General features: G+C 43.0%; 1 protein-coding gene across 5 annotated transcripts in view; it reads right to left on the bottom strand.

Moving 5' to 3' along the window:
• PKHD1 (PKHD1 ciliary IPT domain containing fibrocystin/polyductin) overlaps positions 1–18,157 on the bottom strand; it is a 239,168-nt gene that overhangs the window by 200,465 nt on the left and 20,546 nt on the right. For all 5 annotated transcript variants that reach the window (XM_038131605.1, XM_038131604.1, XM_038131606.1 and 2 more), the window contains 11 exons: positions 17,477–17,607; positions 16,510–16,694; positions 15,877–16,015; positions 13,594–13,748; positions 12,807–12,991; positions 11,722–11,844; positions 10,105–10,210; positions 8,952–9,230; positions 5,596–5,726; positions 4,937–5,072; positions 1,465–1,660 (listed from right to left, as the gene is read on the bottom strand). In XM_038131605.1, the coding sequence (XP_037987533.1) occupies positions 1,465–1,660; positions 4,937–5,072; positions 5,596–5,726; positions 8,952–9,230; positions 10,105–10,210; positions 11,722–11,844; positions 12,807–12,991; positions 13,594–13,748; positions 15,877–16,015; positions 16,510–16,694; positions 17,477–17,607 (1,766 nt within the window). The remainder of the gene's footprint in view (positions 1–1,464; positions 1,661–4,936; positions 5,073–5,595; positions 5,727–8,951; positions 9,231–10,104; positions 10,211–11,721; positions 11,845–12,806; positions 12,992–13,593; positions 13,749–15,876; positions 16,016–16,509; positions 16,695–17,476; positions 17,608–18,157) is intronic.

Genomic DNA, 18,157 nt, shown 5'->3' with positions numbered 1-18,157 from the left:
GCAAAACACAACCAACACAGAAAGGATTTGGGGCAGTTAGGGATATCCTTTTATTTTTCCTTCCTGTTGCAGTTCTTTTTTTTCTTACAACTCCCAGAAAGCCAAGCACCCACCTGGCACATCCCCTTTGTTTGATGTCACAGTGACAAGACCACCCAACCCCCCAAATTTTTCCGTGTGGTTTAGAATCACAGAATGGTTTGGGTTGGAAGGGACCTTGAAGATCATCTCGTTCCAACCCTCCCCATCCCTGGGCAGGGACACATTTGAGCTACATCTATCACAAACACTCTCCTATCAATGGGCACCTTGTGGGCCAAATTTAGTCCAACTGAATTGCCCATCAAAGGAAGCAAGAGTAAGGATTTTTTTTTTGGCAAGCAGACCCACTGTAGCTATGCCCAACAGAAGTGCATTGAAAAGGCATCACAGCTGCCCTCTCTCCTCACACCCTCCCACCAGAGAGTGGAGTAAACTGAACAATAGGAAACCCAGACATGAGCTCCTGAAGCCCATCCAGATAAAGTTATAGCTCCATTTCTGTCCCATCTACATCTATTTTACTTCACCACCCTGCTTTCAAAAACATCCCCTTCCCTAAAAAGACATGTTAGAGAAGGGATCTTCCCAGTTCTGCAATCCAGCCCACCAGAGCTCAGAGTCCTCTCCTGGGATGACCCATCTCCTTCCAATCTATCCCTGGAGATGAAGTGATGGTGCTGCTAACAGACTCCAGTACCAGGTGGGATGAATCCCTGTGTGCCATCCCACCAACCCACAATTTTTCTCCTTCTGAGGTTCATTAACATTACAAGCAGCTTAAGTTGGTTTGTGAGCAATAAAAACACCTCATTTCTCCCCAGTATCATCATTTCAGGATCACTCCTAGCAGCTGCCATGGCTGAGGAACAAAACTGTGTTGCTTTTGAATACATTCCTATATCCCAATTTCAGGTCAGCTTTCCCCCACATTTTAATTCGTTCATATTACATTTATCTAGGCATGAACTTGAAGTGTCACCTTAGGAAATGGAAATATCACCATTTAAAAATTCTCCAAACAAAGCATTTTTGTATTGTTCAAACTAGCTTTTGTTTTTCTGATGAAAAGTGTTTCTTTTCTTCTGCTGTTTTCCTACAGCAGGATTTATCTGCATTTGACCTGAATCTGTGAATACCTTTGATTGCCTGAATATGCATTTTTCATCAAATCAACTGTTTTTTCCTAAAATGTTTCTCTCCTGCCTCCTACTGATCCAAGGGAAGTTAATTGACTAGCATTAGCAGTTTGCTGACTTGGGCTCCACAGATAAATAAATGCCTTGATAATTATTCATAATTTCATACCACACTGCAGAATTCACCTTTAGGTACAGAATTGTGAAAAACTCAAACCTTCCTTTTCAGATTAACCCTAAAACACCAAATAAGATGGAGAATGAAGCTTCTGAGCAAGAGACACACCTGTTTGAATTGAGAGCAATGCCATTGATGAGGACAGAAATATTGTACCACCCTGCACGCAAGGCTGGAAGTGCCACATTAACCCCACGCTCTGTCTGTGCCTGGATCTGTGGCCATGAGTGCCCAATTTGGACCTTGACATCTGAGCCTTGGTAGCTGGCAAACTGGGATATTCCAATGTGAAGCTCCTCACCTCCTGCAGAGAAAGGAAGGGAACTTTTTCAGTGTTTCTGAGAATGGTTATTTTAGCACACATGACCATTGCCTGAGCAAGAACAGAGTCCCATCATGCCAGAATAGGTCCAGCCATGCCCATCAGCCCAAACCCAAAATGTTGAACACTGCAGTGGTTCTGTATCCTACTCAAGTCTCTTCTGCTCAAGGTCACCAGCTCTCAGGGCTGTCTTGAGACATCAGCAGAGTAAACTTGGTTATAACCACCAATAGCCACTCTCACCAACATTCAGGACAGGATTCATGTCCCCTGTACCATAAATGTCTGTCCTATAAACATCTGAACCTGATAAAAACCAAATCCAGGTTTTTTTTTAAAGCTCTGGAGCTGAGGGGTTCTGGGATTTATTTTTTTTAATCCCTGATAAACGATCTAGACCCTGTTTTTTCAGAATTATGGAGCCATGTAATAGTAATAGGAGCCTTCCACAGTAAAACAAAAATTTCCTTGGATACCTAAAGTCAGATGTGCTTGTTATGGTTTAACCCCAGATGGCATCTCAGCCCCACACATCTGCTCACTCCCTCCCCTGCAGTGGGATCGGGGAGAGACTTGGAAGCATAAAAGGGAGAAAACTTGTGGGTGGAGATAAAAACAGTTTGATGGGTAGAACTAAAGTAATGTGTGAAAAGCAAGACAAGGACTTCATTCTCTGCTTCCCATGGGCAGGCAGGTGTTCAGCCATCCCAGCAGGGCTCCATCACATGGAATGGTGACTTGGAAATACCATCACCCTGTCTCCCTCTTCCTCCCTTAGCTTTATAAACTGGACATGAGCAACGTGGTCTGGATAATCCCTTGGGTCTGTTGGGATCAGCTGTCCTGGCTGTCGCTTCCCAAATCCATGTCTACCCCCAGCTCATTCACTGGTGGGGTGAGGAACAGAAAAGTCCCTGACTCTGTGTAGGCCCTGCTCAGCAATAACAAAACATCCCTGTGTTATCCACACCATTTTCAGCATGAACCCAAAACACAGCCCCACATGAAAAAAATTAACTCAATTCCAGGGAAAACCAGCTCTGCTCCAAAGCACCTTATTTTCAGTAACCATGACTCTCTCTCCTATTTAAGCTGCTGTATGTCAAACTGTGCTCAGATGATGGAGGATACTTTCCTTTATTAGTGCACAGTGCACTAACAGGAAAGGACAAAGCCAAGAGACAAGGGATTTCCATAACTTAAATTTCTTCTAAAATAGCTTAAAAAAATAAGGTGGTATCCATCAGTCCAAATAAAGGCATTTTCACTGATAGCTCTATCTGTGGTCAGTGAAGAGAAAAGGGACTTTGTGCCATGATTCATCCTATTGCAAGACACACGAAAGAGCTGTGGCAAATCCCACCACAGAACCATCTATTTATCATCAATGACCATGCAAAACATCTAAGCACAGAGATGAGTTTAGGAGGTAAATCTCATCCTCCTGTCTCCCCTGAAAGGATGAAGGAGAGAGGAAGGAGCAGAAGAGCCTGTACAAAGATTCCTTCCACTACTTGCTCCTCTAAGCAGGTCTTGGATCCGATACTTTTCAATTCTGCATTCACAAAGACTCAAATAAAGTTTGAAAGCCTGAGAAGTTGAATATGTTAATAACATGAACTCTTTAGACTCTTGGTCAATTGTCAGCTTAATCCCAGATGCCTTCCAGGCATCAGTGTAATTTATTTATTCTTTTTATTATATAGAAAGAAAATTATATTAAAAGACAAAGACGTGGAGGTTCTGAATAGGAGATTGAACTCAGCCCCACCACAGCTCATGAGACACTGTAACATTAAGGAATTCTCTGCACCTGAGCTGCCCGCGGCTACAAAAACCTCCCCTTGGTGCTGTGGTATCTGAATAATATTCAGATGATAAAGGACGTTTTCTGTTATTTATGCATTCTGGAGTAATAGAAAATGACAAGGGCATTTGGGGAAAAATGAACAGAAATGCTGGGAGTGCACAAGGAATTTTGGCACTGGCAGTCACCTAACTCTGTACATCCCCAACAAGTCCAACCGAATTTGGGAGCTGTGGGTAGCTTAAGGTGTTCACTAGAGAGGTTGCAAAAATAGAGAAAAAAGTCAGACTATTATATTCTTGGAAGAATGGGAATGGGATAGCTAAGAAAACAGGAATATTTCTGTCTTCCTCCCATCTCCTTCCCCACTGTCTCAGATACCAAATAACTGTTATCGGTTTGCCATGCAAAAATGTGCTAAACTTTCCTAAAAGCCTTGTTTGTAAGTGGACATCATTCACTATTTATGCTTTCTATTCCCTACACACAGCCAAAATCCTGGGGGGAAAAGTGAGGGGAATGTGGAGGGAAAAAAAAATAAAAAAAAACCAAACAACTCCAAATAGAAACTTTCAAAAGACAGGAATGGCAAACACTCCGTGAGATCTAACTAGAATTTTGTCCCCTAGAATTCTGTGAGATCTAAGTTCATATTCTAAAGTAACACATCACAAGGTCAAAAAGGAAGGAATAGTTTGGCTTGGAAATGGGAACCAAGAGAAAGAAATGTTGCCAATCCCCTGCTCTCAGTAACCCAAAATGCACATGATGCTCTTTATAGTCAACCCCTGGGCATCCTGGAGGAGGACACTCTCCAGAGCTCATTTCTCCTGTCATGGATCAATCTGTTACTAAGAAATACAGAATCATGGAATACTCTGATTTGGAAGAGACCCACAAGGATCACCAAAGTTCATCTCCCAACCCTGTGCAGGACAGTCCTGAGAATCCTACCCTGTACTTGACAGAGTTGTACAAACATTAGTTGAGCTCTGGCAGCCTTGGGGCTGTGACCATTCCCTGGGAAGCTTGTTTAGTGCCCAACCACCCTCTGAGTGAAAAAGCATTTCCTCATACCCAGCCTAAACCTTTCCTGACACAGCTTCATGCCGTTCCATTGGTTCCCATCACTGCATGAATGGATGGGATCATTTCAGAGCAGAGTTAGAGAAACATGACACAAAAGCAGGACTACACTGAACCTGACATCCTGTGGACATCATCCATACCACAGGGCAAGCAACTCATTACCTCATATGCTAGTGAAAAATCAATAAAAACCAACCACAACTGACCAGGACTAGCAGGAAACACAGGAACTAAAATTTAAAAGAAAACAAACAAAAAGTGCTAGATCACACTGTATAGATTTATAAATTCCCTCTGCCCCACCATCATCAGCACTAACAACCCTTTTACAAAGAATGCCCAATATACATCTGCATTTTCACCTGCTATGCCACTTCTGCTCCTGCTCAGGGATACAAGTGCAGGGTTTAAGGAAGGATCATACTGGAACAAGTTGGTTACTGTTGTTGACTTGGACCCAAAAATCAGTGTCACGTGGACAGCAGCATCCTCTGCCCCCTAGGAAGAGAGATAAAGAAAATGTCAGACATAAAAATGAACCAATTAAAAAAAAAAAAGTTATTTCCTATATTCCTCCATCTCTGATAAGTAAGTCAGATGGCACTGATAAAACTTTCCCATACACCAGACTCCACTTAAATATTTACAGTTATGTTGACTTTAAAGAGCATCTATGGAGATTTAGAAACATTAAAACAATCCCAGACTGTGCAGATTTGGATTTGCTATATCCATACAAGTACATTAAATGAGTAAATATAATCCCAGACTAACTATGCAGTTTTTAATTTGCAATATTCTTACTAAATTAAGGAGCTTGCTTTTTTCACTGGTTTTCATAAATCTCCTATTAATCTATTTTTAACTAAGCCGGTCTAATCTGTAGAGTCCACAGTAAACTGCCCCACAGACAGGACTTGGCTGAGGGGCTACTCTTTGCCCTTTCCTAGTGTAGCTCAGGCCAGGAACACAAAGGAAGTCACATTTGCTTCTGACTGCTCCCCAAAGTGTGGTTTCTTACCCGAGAAGGAACTTTACATTGAATCCTTGTTGAATTTCTGCCCTCCTCGAAAATTGGGCAAGGCTGGGATCCAAACAACACTGCATTTACCCCTTCCAGATTGGTCCCCCTGAGAGTCACTCTAAGTCCTCCTAAAATAAACAATTATTCCATGATATTCAATATGTAGGCTATTTTAGTATACAAAGAATTTTTTGTTTACAGATGACTACAAAAGTCTCTCAGCTGAGCTGGTGATGATCTGTTCCACCTTGCTGTGCCTGGCTCCCTCTCTTGCACCAGAGATCCTTCTTGCTTTATTTGAATTCTTTGAATTTGAATTATTTGAATTTTCCTCCACAATACAGGATGACTGGGGTTTTTTTCTGGGTTTATTTTTTAATGACATACTTATTTAAACCAGCAAGCCCTGGCCTGTGATCTTCCCCTTAGACAGATCCCCAGCCCAAGAATGAAATAAGGAAGGAAGGAAGAAGCACTAAGAATGGAAAATGAGCTTAACACAGCAGGTGCTCTCACAGTTCAAACAGCTGCCAAGCTCCCTGCTGTCAGAAAAGCCTGTAGCATGTGTCTAGGAAACTTGGGATAGAAAGGGGACTTGGCAGGGCTGGAGACTTGGATTTGTGAGGGAAGTCACGGAGGGATTCATTCCGTGGAGCACCGAGCAAGCTCAGCTCTCCTCCGTGCCAGACTGAGCCTCTCCAACCCCGCGCGGGATCACGCCCGACACAAGTCAGGCTTGTGCTTGATCTTTCTTCAGCATCCAGTTCCAAAGAGTCAAGGTGCCCCTTTGCTTTTCCAAGTGATTAGAGGACTCAGGGATGTTTCAAAGAGAAACAGGAAGGAGAACAAGAGTGGGCATTAATGGCAATTCTAAGCTAGAGTTTGTGCTTTGATGCGATTCAGAGAAACTTAAAAAAAAAAAAAAAGGAAATGTTGCTTGAAACTTAGAGCTGTCTCTAGTTCTCAGTGCTGCAGAGTTTAAGGATTATGGCTGAACAGACTGTTCAAACAGGCACTAATTAATGCAGTGTTTATTTGTATTTATTAGCATGGCTATATTGTAAACCTACTGAGCTTTTATCCCTCTTTTCACATGTGATGTAAGCAAAGTAAAGTTAAAGTAATTACATATTAATGAAAAATTCCCTTACATGCTTTCCTGAAATTACCTATTCCTGCTAATCTCTAAACCACCAGAGAATTATAAAGTTTAGTCTTGATTTCCTGTGGCTGGCAGCAGATCCAGGCCAAGGAGAGCAATCAGATACATTAACAGCAAGCTCCTGCTATTCACTGGAACGTGGGAGTATCTTTAGAAAGGCATTCCATGCTTCTAGAGTTAGGTCATGGGGATCTCCCAGCATGGCACCACTGAGACCAGGGATATTTGGACAAGAGGGAGCTGAAGCAGCAAAGTACAAGGTGCTTCGTTGCCTTCCCATCCTGTAACATTAAATTTGCAGCTCAGAAAGAGCAAGAAGTGAAAACCAAAGCCACTTGCTAATCAAAGAGTTGTCAGATAAGGAGCTTCAGGTTTAGAATTCAGAATCCATGAGTGTTGTGTAAAGACTGGTGTTGTTTTGATATCTACATTATATCTATATGCAGTGAAATACTGCCTGTGTGCACTTTGCAATGAGATTGAAGAGAGGTATTTGAAACGGGTGAAATTAAAAACACAGATGGAAGCTGTAATTCTTTCCAATTATAAGCATTCCAGGCACATGTAATGTAAGATAGCATTATTCTTGCTTTCTTTTTAATGAGTGACAGATCACTGTAATTGGGAGGAGTGGATTTGCCAGCAAAGGAAAGGAGAAGCAAAGCCCAAGCACTAAAATTTGCCATTGCTGGGTTGTTTTTAGGGCTGTTTGGAGGTGTTTGGGTTTTCTATGAATTAAAAGTGATTCTTAAACTTAGAGTGCCATGACCCTCTCATTAGGGAAAAAAATGGTAGTAAAAGAGTTAGAATAGTTTTATTTCCAAGCAACCAAAAAAACAAAACCCAAACAACACAAAAAAATCAACAGCAGAAAAAATAATACAAACAACCCCCTCCCCCCCCAAAAAATAAACAGAAACAAACAAACAAAAAATGCCCAAAACCAAAAGCACAATAAAAGGTGGCCATAACTTCTAGCTTAGGAATCCTGTGTTATCCCAAGTCCATCCCATGCTTGTCCATGGATAGTTTCACAGACCAGCATTCCTTTTCTCTGGCTGCTCCAAAGTGGCCAAGCATGGCCCAGTCAGATCTCCAAGCCACGTGTCTGAGCTGCACTGAGGCCAGTGCTGACCTCAGTAGTGATTGCTACTTTGATCCCGAAAATAAAATGAGCAAAATGAGGGGATTTACAGAGAAATAACCAGGTAACTTTACTGTCAGAGTAGACCTGGTTCATGCTGATTCTGCTGCATTCCTTGCTGCTTGAAAACAAAGGATAATCTGAGACTGTCCTTCACTGCACAACCCAGGTATATCAAGAGTGTTTGCTGCATTTCTCATTGGAGGAGATTCTTTCCTCCCCCCCCCAAAAAAAAAAAAAAAAAATCTTTCCAGCTCTTGTCTTCAGGTATGGAATTTATCATTCTTTATTTCCTCTTCTATTTCAAGGAGTATTTCAAGGAGAGGAGGTATAATGGGAAGGGAAGGACATTCAGTTTAGCTTCAGCTTCTCTAAATTTCTTAGCTTTGTACCTAAACACAGGTGAGGTTTCCATTTTATTCCTCAGAACTTGAATTTGCTTCAACGAGGCTGGGATTAACCAGAGTTCAGCCATTTCACAGTCATAGAATCATAGGATCATTTAGTTTGCAAAACCCTCTAAAATCAGTAAGTCCAGCCAGTAACCCAGCACTGCCAGGCCCATCACTAACTCATGTCCCCAAGTGCCAAATCTACACATCTTTCAAATCCCTCTAGGGATGCTGACTCCACCAATGCCCTGGGCAACCTGTTCCAGTGGTTGGCAACCATTCCAGTGAAGAAATTTTCCCTAATACCCATTTTAATTAGCCAGATTAATTCAAATACTACAAAGCTGCACGTCAAATGAATATGGGAGGATGAGTATGAAGCACTAATGATCTGCTGAAATGAATACATGTGCACTTGAAGATATAATTCCCAAACAAAACTGCGTAGGAAACTGGTTGCCTGCACAAAGACCCAAAGAGAATCTGTCAGCCTTTAGGTCATTTTTGACTGTGCTTTGGAGCACACACAGTGTGTCTGGCCAAAAAATTTCTTCTTCATCAACAGAAAATCTTGGCAGTGCAAGTACAGAAGAACCAAAACATGCCATGACAAGGAAGAAGCAGGAAGCAGCTGCCTTGGAGGGTTCACACCTACCAATCTCTGAAGTCGAAGGAGGTTCAACAGCTCCCAGCGTTGGCTGGACTGTGAGGAAGATCCCTTGTCCTGTGGTGCCACTGAGAGCAAAGCCATGAGGTGCCACCAGCAGTGTCACCGGATAGATCCCGACCGGCAGCCTCGGCACCTGGCAAACCACTTGGGTTTGATTCAGACAGGTGACGTGGCAGCTCCTCCTGTCCACCTCCACCTGCAGGGCCAGCTGCTCCTCACCAAAGCCAGCTCCCCTGAGAACCACTGTGGCCTGGGACCCTTCACCTGCAGGAATATAATCATCAAGGTGACTCTCGAATTTTGGCCTAGCAATGCCCAGAATTTAAATTCAGCCAACAGTTAAAAGTTTCTATCAGCTTCAGCAGGATATCCTAAAAACTACACCACTGGTGATATCTCACTGTTCCACAGAGCAGAAATTCCTGCCTGTCCCAGTCCAGCTGTTGCATTTTTCCTTAAATTTTTATTAAAAATAACTTGAGCCAAGAGCTGTTTTTGCTATAGGCATCGAACCTGCCATTGTTTCTCTCCCCTTTAGGCCTCTACCATAGAATCACAGAGTAGTTAAGGCTGGAAAAGACCTCTGAGATCCCCTCTGTGTTCACCACTAAACCATGTCTCCAAATGCCACATCCACAAACCCTCTGAACCCTTGCAGGGATGGTGACTCGACCCCTGCCCTGAGCAGCCTGTTCCAGAGCCTGACAACCCATTCAATGAGGAAACTTTTTGTGATAACTATTCTAAACTTCTCCTGACGCATGTTAAGGCCATTTCCTATCATCCTATTTCTTCATCCCTGGAATAGACTAAGCCCCACCTGGCTGTACCATCCTATCAAGATTTGTGAAGAGTGAGAAGATCACCCTGAACCTCCTTTTTTCCAGGCTGAGCCTCCCCAGTCGCTCCTCCTCAGACCTGTGCTCCAGACCCTTCCCAGCTCCACTGCCCTTCTCAGGACAAACTTGTACACTCAGAGTGTCTGGAACTGGAGCTGATTAGAAGTGACCCATTAAAGGGCAGTTTCCATAAAATCAAAAATTTACAAAAGAATACACATAGACATGAAATCACCAGCACCTGGCAGATCTTTTTCACAGAATTTTTGCCACTGTGTTCAGGCACCAGGCCCCGTTACCTGATGAATACTCCACACCTCTGACTATGGGTGTCAATTCCTGGCTGAACTGGAAAGAACAAGAGCCAGAGCAGTTTGCAAGGACATCATTCACCATCACCACCACCTGCAGACAGACCAGAGAGTTACCTTAAAGTTGGTAAGGGAACAGAGGTGTTTTCTAGAGCCACAACTGGATGCTGGTAGCCACCCTGAGCTACTGAGAGCACTCAGTGCTGGAACAGGGCACAAACAGAGAGCTCTTCATGCTGCTGCAGTCCCACTGCAAATTTAATTGCAAATTTAAATAGCAGATTGCTAGGGCTCATCCAAGGCACAGCTTTGGATGCTGCATCTCCAGCCTACCTCCCACCATCCCGGGACCCATACCTCCTCAAACTCTCCCAGTCACCCATTGAAGACTGTTCTTGTCTTCCCCCAGTTCTTCCCAGTTTGCCTTGGGAATAAATCTATTGTGTCTAAAGTGCCCTGGAAGACTAATTAAAATGAAACCCAAAATGTATCTTCTCAACATGCAGCTCTCCATTTTATTTTTTGTCCCTTGTTGTAAAGCTGAAAGAAAAAAAAAATGGGCTGTGACCTTGATCATCTAAAAGAGATATCAAGAAATACCCCTCCTGAGATCTTGATATTTTTGAAGAGTCAACAGGCAAATGATCAGGCATAAAAGAGCCCCTCTTTATCCCTCTCGAGGTTTTAAGGGTGTGCCTGCAAAATGCAAAGCATACGTCCCAAAGAAATGCAAGGAGCCCAGAGTGGCAAAATAATCTGCTTAGACAGAGACACAATAATTAGAGGGACACTTTTACACTGCCAGAATAAAGCTTCAAAAACTACCAGAAAATCTGTTTGTTGCTGCTGGTGTCGTTTCACTTGGGCTATTTGAAGGTTTGTGCAGCATGGAAGGAAAAGATGCTATAGGTGGCTGAGTCACTGAAAGAAGAGCAATTCTCATGGCCCATGAAAAAGGCAGGATGACTTGGCCCCAGATGTTGCACAGCTGGGCTTGGAGCACATCCAACATCACCCTGTTATGGCCACAGTGCCCAAGTCTGCTGGAAACAAAGCCAGCCATAGCCACTGTTCTGCAACATCTGAGAGCAGAGCTGGAAACACATTTGTCCATCCAGCAGACTGGAATGATTCCTCCTTCAGCCTGAAGCTCTCCTATTTCTCTCTTCCCTCCTGGGGAATTGAGATCCAGAGAGGTTCAGGATTTTCCTGACTTACAGATGAGTATCCCAGCCACCAACTCATTTACTTTGCCCATCAGTGTTACAGAGTGTCGCAGGTGAATTGTGTAATCCAGCACCACAAGACCCACCAAGGATGAGAGTTCAGAGATTTTCATCCCTTGGTCACTGTTTCCAAAAAAAAAAAAAACAAAAAGATATTGTCTTCCATGACCCATGATCATCATTCTCCCTGCCTGCAACAGCTCTTGGAGGAAAGTCCTGCTCCACACACCAGGCAGCAGAATATGAGATTTTTGTGGCAAAGAACACCAGATTCCTGAAAGGATTTACTGGCAGAACAAGGTACCCAAATACCTGTGAGACTCCTGGAGCTACACGACCCTGCTGAATCAGTGAAAAGTGTGAGAGCACATCAACTCACCTGTGTTTGGTTATGGAGGGTGGCAAGCATATCCCCAAATATTGGTCCAATAAACACACCCCCATCATAAACCACACGAGTAGAAACAGTTGGCTTCAGGCCAGTGAGGTTTTCAGCAGAGACCTGGCAAAGATCAAGGAATTCAAGTTTCTCACCCTTTTCTGTCCTGTGATGTTAAATTAAAACAGAATCTTTACAAGCAATAACTCTTGGAAACTTCTCATTCTTCTTCCATTAATCATATCTGCACCTCTAAAATATTCATTACTCAAGGTTTCGCAATACCTCCCTGTTTCCACCTCCACCTTGCAGTCAAAGAGATGGCAAAGAAGTTCAGGAATCAGGTTTGGTAAATAAACTTCTAATACCCAATAATATAATTTGGATTTAGGCATGGAAAGATCTTCTCAAAGACATGGCTTTAGGTGAAACAAGGGCCTGTGCAAGAACTGAAGATGCAGCTCAAACTTTTTTCACCCTCCAGGCCAACATCTTGAGCTCTAGAATTTGTTGAAATTGACATCACACTTTTAGGATCTGGATATCCAAAGAAACAGTGTTTCCTTTGGAGGTAGGAGGCATCTCAGTCTGAGTCCTTACTCAAAAAGGAGTTTTGCTTGAAGCAATACTAGCAGGACAAATCTTGGGATGAGAGAGTGTAAAGTGAACCTTCACCTGAGACTTGTGAGAACGAGATATGAAACCAGGCAAAACAGTTCTCAGAAAATACTTCCTTGGCAAATAAATGATGCCACAAATCTGTGATGAGCTCCAGTTACTGTACTGAAACATTAATGTAGATATAATTTAAAAAGATTTCATTTCAGTATACCAGCCCCTTTGCTGTGCAGAAATCACACTCAAATCTCCTGGTTTTGAATCAGACTCAACATAATTTCTTCTCCTACAACTGTTTTTTTTCTAATAATTTAATCTCGAAATTGCTTAAGGTGCTGTTCCAAATAGGAAGATTGCCTAAATTTCCGTGGTGTATTCATAAAAACAACCATTGTGAGAGAGAATCAGCAAGACCAAAGACATCAAATAGGGATCAAAGTGAGGATTAGTAAAATAAATTACTGTACACTGATAACATTGGGCAAGTCCCCAGCTGTTTTTTTCCAAGTCAGTGTCCAGACAATTTCATAGCACGTGCTGGAGTCTCTGGTTATGGTGAAGTCACTGGTGTTGAAGAAGGGAGCTGTAAAATTATCCACATTGTCCTGCAAAAGCCTGCGGAGCTGGTGGGCAGAGATGTGCACTGAAACACCTGCAAAAGATGTCAGGGAGCAGTGGATATCTCCATTTCCAGGAGACCACAACTGCCTGCTCCTAGGAAAGGAAAGGGTTTCATTATGAGTACAAGGCTGTCATGGTTCAGACCTCTGCAACTGCCAAAAGGGAGACATTTATTGGACCCTAAAAACCAAAAAGTCATAGAATTATAGAATAGAATCATAGAAGGATTTGGGCTGGAAAGGACTTTAAAGGTCATCTAATCCCAGCAATGAACCCTAGACCAGGTTGCTCAAAGCCCCTTCAGCCTGATCTCAAATGTTTCCAAGGATGAGGCATCCACCACTGTTGCCTCTGTTTCCCCAGCCTCATAATAAAAAGTTTCTTCCTTATGTCTAATCTGAGGATCATCCACACTTTTTAATAACACTCAGTGCCATGGTTTAGTTGAGGTGTCAGGGAATGGGTTGGATTCGATGATCTTGACGGTCTCTTCCAACCTTGCGTGATTCTGTGATTAACCAACCTGGCCTTGAGCACACCCACGCATGGGGCAGCCAAAACTTCTCTGGCAATTAATTCTTCCCTTGGCTTCCTGCTCAGGAAATCCAGGCCCTGACCTGCATCTTCCCTTACCTGGTATCACTGTGTTGGCCAGGTGGATGCGGAAGGTTCCTCCGAGAGGTGGGGATGACTTCTGCAGCCTCTGGATGGTGAGGCTGACTCTCACATCCTCCGTGGACACGTACAGGTGTCCATACTCCTCAGAGCCCTCCCCAAGCACTGCACCTCTGTGGGACAGAGAAGGGGTCACAGGAAAGCATCAGCAGTGGAGACCCTCACTGCTGACACCCCCAAGTCAACCAAGAGCTCAGGGACACCTATGGGAGCAACACTCCTGACGGATTTAAGGGGAAGATGCCCAGACCTCAAACAAAACTGGATATTCCCAACTCCTAACTTCTTATCACTCTCTACAACTCCCTGAAAGGTGGCTGTGGTCAGGTGGGGCTGGTCTCTTTCTCCAGGCAGCAACTGAGAGAACCAGAGGACACAGTCTTAAGCTATGCAAAGGGAAATATAGGTTGGATAGTAGGAAAAAGTTTTTTAAGGAAAGGGTGAGAAAGTACTGGAATGGCCTGCCCAGGGAGGTGGTGAAGTCACCATCCCTGGATGTGTTTAAAAAAGCCTGGATGTGGCACTCAGTGCCGTGGTTTAGTTGAGGTGTTAGGGCTGGGTTGGACTCAATGATCTTGAAGATTTCCTCCAACCCAGTGATTCTGTGGTTCTGTGAATTTGGCAGCAATGCAGACAGCAGAAAATTATGGAAAATTACCTTTTAAAATTTATGATAGAAGAAGTAATTTATATACCATCAAGCACCAGGGAGTGTTATCCCAATACCGGTGCTTCTAAAGAACCAGCTCAGTGCAGCCTGGACTGAGAATTTGCCACAGCATTTGCGCAGCAAAGCAAAAAATATTTCCTTCTTCACACTATAATCCCCTCGAGCCCATGAATCTCAAGTCCCCTGAATTACAGTGAGATATCATATTGTACAATCATTTAGGTTGGAAAAGACCCCTAAGATCGAGCCCAATCCTTAACCCAGCATTACCAGGTCCCTCATTAAACCATGCCCCCAGACACCGCATCTGTATTGGAGTCATTCAAGTTCACAAAAGTCCAATTTCTAAGTTAAAATGCTGTTCTCCTTCGCCACGAAAATTCTCGTGTTTCAAAGGAAAAGGAGCCTCTCTGCGGTACAACGATGCCACCGTGTGTTAAGTGTCTGGATAACAAGTGGCTTCTGCAGAGCAAATTTCCACGAAACAAAACCAAAAGGATCACTGAGCCCTTTGTACAGCTGGTACAAGATTTTAGCCAATATTCCTGTTCTGACAGGGCTAAGAGTTTTATTGGATTAAATCACAGCCCGTGTTCAGCAAAGAGAAAGAGCCAGGCTTATTTCGATAATGTCCAAAGACACTGCTCAGTTCACCTATTTTTAAAGCCTGTGGTGATTCCTGCTTTTCTCTGATACCTTCCTCAGTGAGATGGAAAAGCCCACCTGTGCCAAGCACCATTTTTTATCCTGGTGAGAGGTATTGTTATCAAACTGCCTCTTAATATTTTTTTTTTTTTTTTTTTTTTTTTTTTTTTAGCTAAACAGGTGGAGCTTCTTAAATCTTCCTCTTTTAGACATTTTCCTCAGCTCCATAATGATGCTTATGACATTTTCCCCCATTTTGTTTTCTAAATTTATTTTAAAAAAATACAGCCATCAGTGCAGACTCTAATGTCTAATGTCAGTTGCAGCACTCTAATGTCAGTCTTCAGGCTCCACACAGGAGTAAAAAATTTTCCTTCTTCCTATTAATTACACCTCTGGTTATGCAACAACTCAACCACCACAAACATCCCCCTGTATTCTCATTCCTGCCCTACCCGTGGTGGTTTATGTTAAGATACGACATTTGACTCAGCTGAATACAACCCAACATTTACAGGACTTATTTTCTGCCAGAACAAACCTTTATTGTTACAGTCTCTGATCAAGTTATAGCCCATGGCTCCGATTCCTCTGTCATTGTTGGGAGGAAAGGAAACCTCATCTCAGCAAACAAGGACATCCAAGGTGGACTTCCAGGGCCGAATGTGGGAATTTGTGTCCTTAAAAGTGTTTTGGAGACACATTTGGATGATCTTCATCCACTGTTCCAGAAGGGCTGAGATTTCCTTCCAATCCCACATCACACCTTGGTGACCCACGGATATCTGACACCCCGAGTTATCTCAAACTTCCTCAGCACCTCTTGTTTTCAGCAGCTGAACCCAGCTGGCAGCCAGCTCCAGGTACATTGGGGGAGCTCTAAGAGGTGCTACAGGATACTGAGATGAGCTGCTCGCTGTCCCTACCTTGGAGAGAGAAGGGGCAGACTGGCACCACAGCCAGACACCTCCCAGGACACGTTGTAGGTGGGAGGAGACCCCACCACAGACACTGCTTCAATAATCCTCCCCCCTGGCCAGAGGGGTTTGGGGTCTCTCTGAGAAACTGAAAGAAAAAACATAAACATTCATTAGAGCAAGGAGAGCAGAGATGACTATGCCCAGGGTATTGTCATTTCATAGGTGGAAACACCTGCTTGGGCTTGTTTGGATTTTTTTGTTTTAAGTTATATTTCATAGAATCATTAAGGTTGGAAAAGGACTCTAAGTTCACAGAGTTTAACTATTCTGCAGCACTGCCCAGTCCACTAATAACCTATGTCCCCACGTGCCACATCCACACATTTTTGAATGTTTCCAGGGATGGTGATTTCACCACAGCCTGTTCCATTTGTAGAACCACATTTTCAAATAAACCAATAATATCAATATTTTGGCAATTCCTTCTCGACTACAGTCACCAAAAAAAATATATATAAGTTCAAGAAAAAGAAGTATTTTTGTGACTGTTGTGACATTTCCCAGTGAAAAAGTTTCATCCATCTTTATTGCTATAGATTTAATCCTGGGGGGGAAAAAATCCAAAAGAGATGCCTTTACCAATCACAGCTCTGTCAGCAATGATGAGCTCATCGAGATAAAATGATCCAGGTGCTTCTTTTTGCAGCACAGGGCTCTGCAAGTCTATCTGATGCACAAATACTGGGGAATTGGCTGGGAGATCCTGGAGAAGCACAGAGAGATTCACACAGCTCTTCCAGAGGTTGGTGCAGGTAAATGTCCAGCTGGGAGACACCAGGGTTGGGACAATAAACAAATTTGAGGAGATTGTGAAGATTCCAGGTAGTATCAGGCACTCTTTTTTGTTACTACTGGCATTTAGCACAAGCCACATGCTCAGTGGTTTGTGATTACTCACCATGTCCTTGTCGGGTTCCCCAGAGTGAGAAATAAGGATTTAGATCTCTGCTTATGTTTTCCCCTCTGAATCACTAGAGTGGGATATGGGAATGACTACACCTGCTTCATTTTTGGCAAAATACCACAACAGCATCAGTGACCTCAACGGGGGTCAATCCAGAATTCAAACCCTCAGCTCTCTTCACTTTTTAACAGTCCTGATTTTTTTAAGTCTGCCTGCCCTAAGCTTTATGTCTGCTACCAAATGTTTTCTACTCATGGAATTTTAAATGAATAAAGAAAATCAAAGGCTCCACCAATTTTCAAAGCTTTCAAAGGGTGGAGTAAAAAAAAAAAAAAACCAAGCAATTCTCTTTCTTACCACAGAAAATCAACTGGGAAAGAAACTGGGGAATTTGTGTTCTCAAAAATCTTCAAGTATACCTGTGTGTCACTGACATGAGATAGTGCATGTAGCAAGAAACATGGAAATTTACTCATTAAATCCTCCAAAAAGCATGGAAACACATTCCAGCAATGCCTCTGTAGACATTTTGTCAGATTACTCCAATTAATTGTTCCTATATAAATAAGAGCTTCCCTCAATTTTCCCACTGCACCTTCTTATGGGAAATGTAATCTCGGATAACTGTAATTGTCTGGATACCTTTTAGAGTCAGTTTCACTGAAATCCCACTGGCAGGTGAGGTTTCTCCTCACTGGACATGAAGAGACATTGGTGTAGGACACAGAGAGATGAAGGATGTTGCTCATATGTCCTTTATGTGCAAAACACACCTGCAAAAATGGGGAAAGACTTTCAAAAATCAAAACACAGGTAATTTACATATAATGTACATGGAAGGTAAAGGAAGAGATACTTTTTCAATTCTGGTTTAACACTGGGTTGCTTGGCCTGGAGAAGAAAAGACTCTGGGGAGACCTTAAAGCCTCTTCCAGTGCCTAAAGGGGCTCCAAGAGAGCTGGAGAGGGAATAAGAGCTGCAGAAGACAGTTTTGGCACCCAGATGTGCCACAACATGGCATCAAACTGACCCCTGGGGCTTCCCTGAAGTTTTGTGTTTATTCCTGTTAAAAGCAGGAGAAGATGAGCAGAACAGTGAGCCATGGATCACCAAACAACAAAGGATTTTTTCCTTTTGTCAAGAAATGTTCATCCTTGTCTCTTCCACCTTTCTCCAACACCATCCCACTTCTTCCTTTCCCACAGCAAGGGTTGTATCCCCAGGAACAGTTAACAGCCAGCTGTGTTAAACAATATTTACACCTCAGAGATCCAAAACCATTCCCAAACCAAATAAAAGGTGCTCTGCTCTGTGCTAAGACAC

This window comes from Motacilla alba, chromosome 3, assembly GCF_015832195.1.
Source record: "Motacilla alba alba isolate MOTALB_02 chromosome 3, Motacilla_alba_V1.0_pri, whole genome shotgun sequence".
In the NCBI taxonomy this organism is placed as follows: Eukaryota; Metazoa; Chordata; class Aves; order Passeriformes; family Motacillidae; genus Motacilla; species Motacilla alba.
Note: the sequence above shows the minus strand (reverse complement) of the source record. Positions and strands in the feature narration are given on the sequence as shown.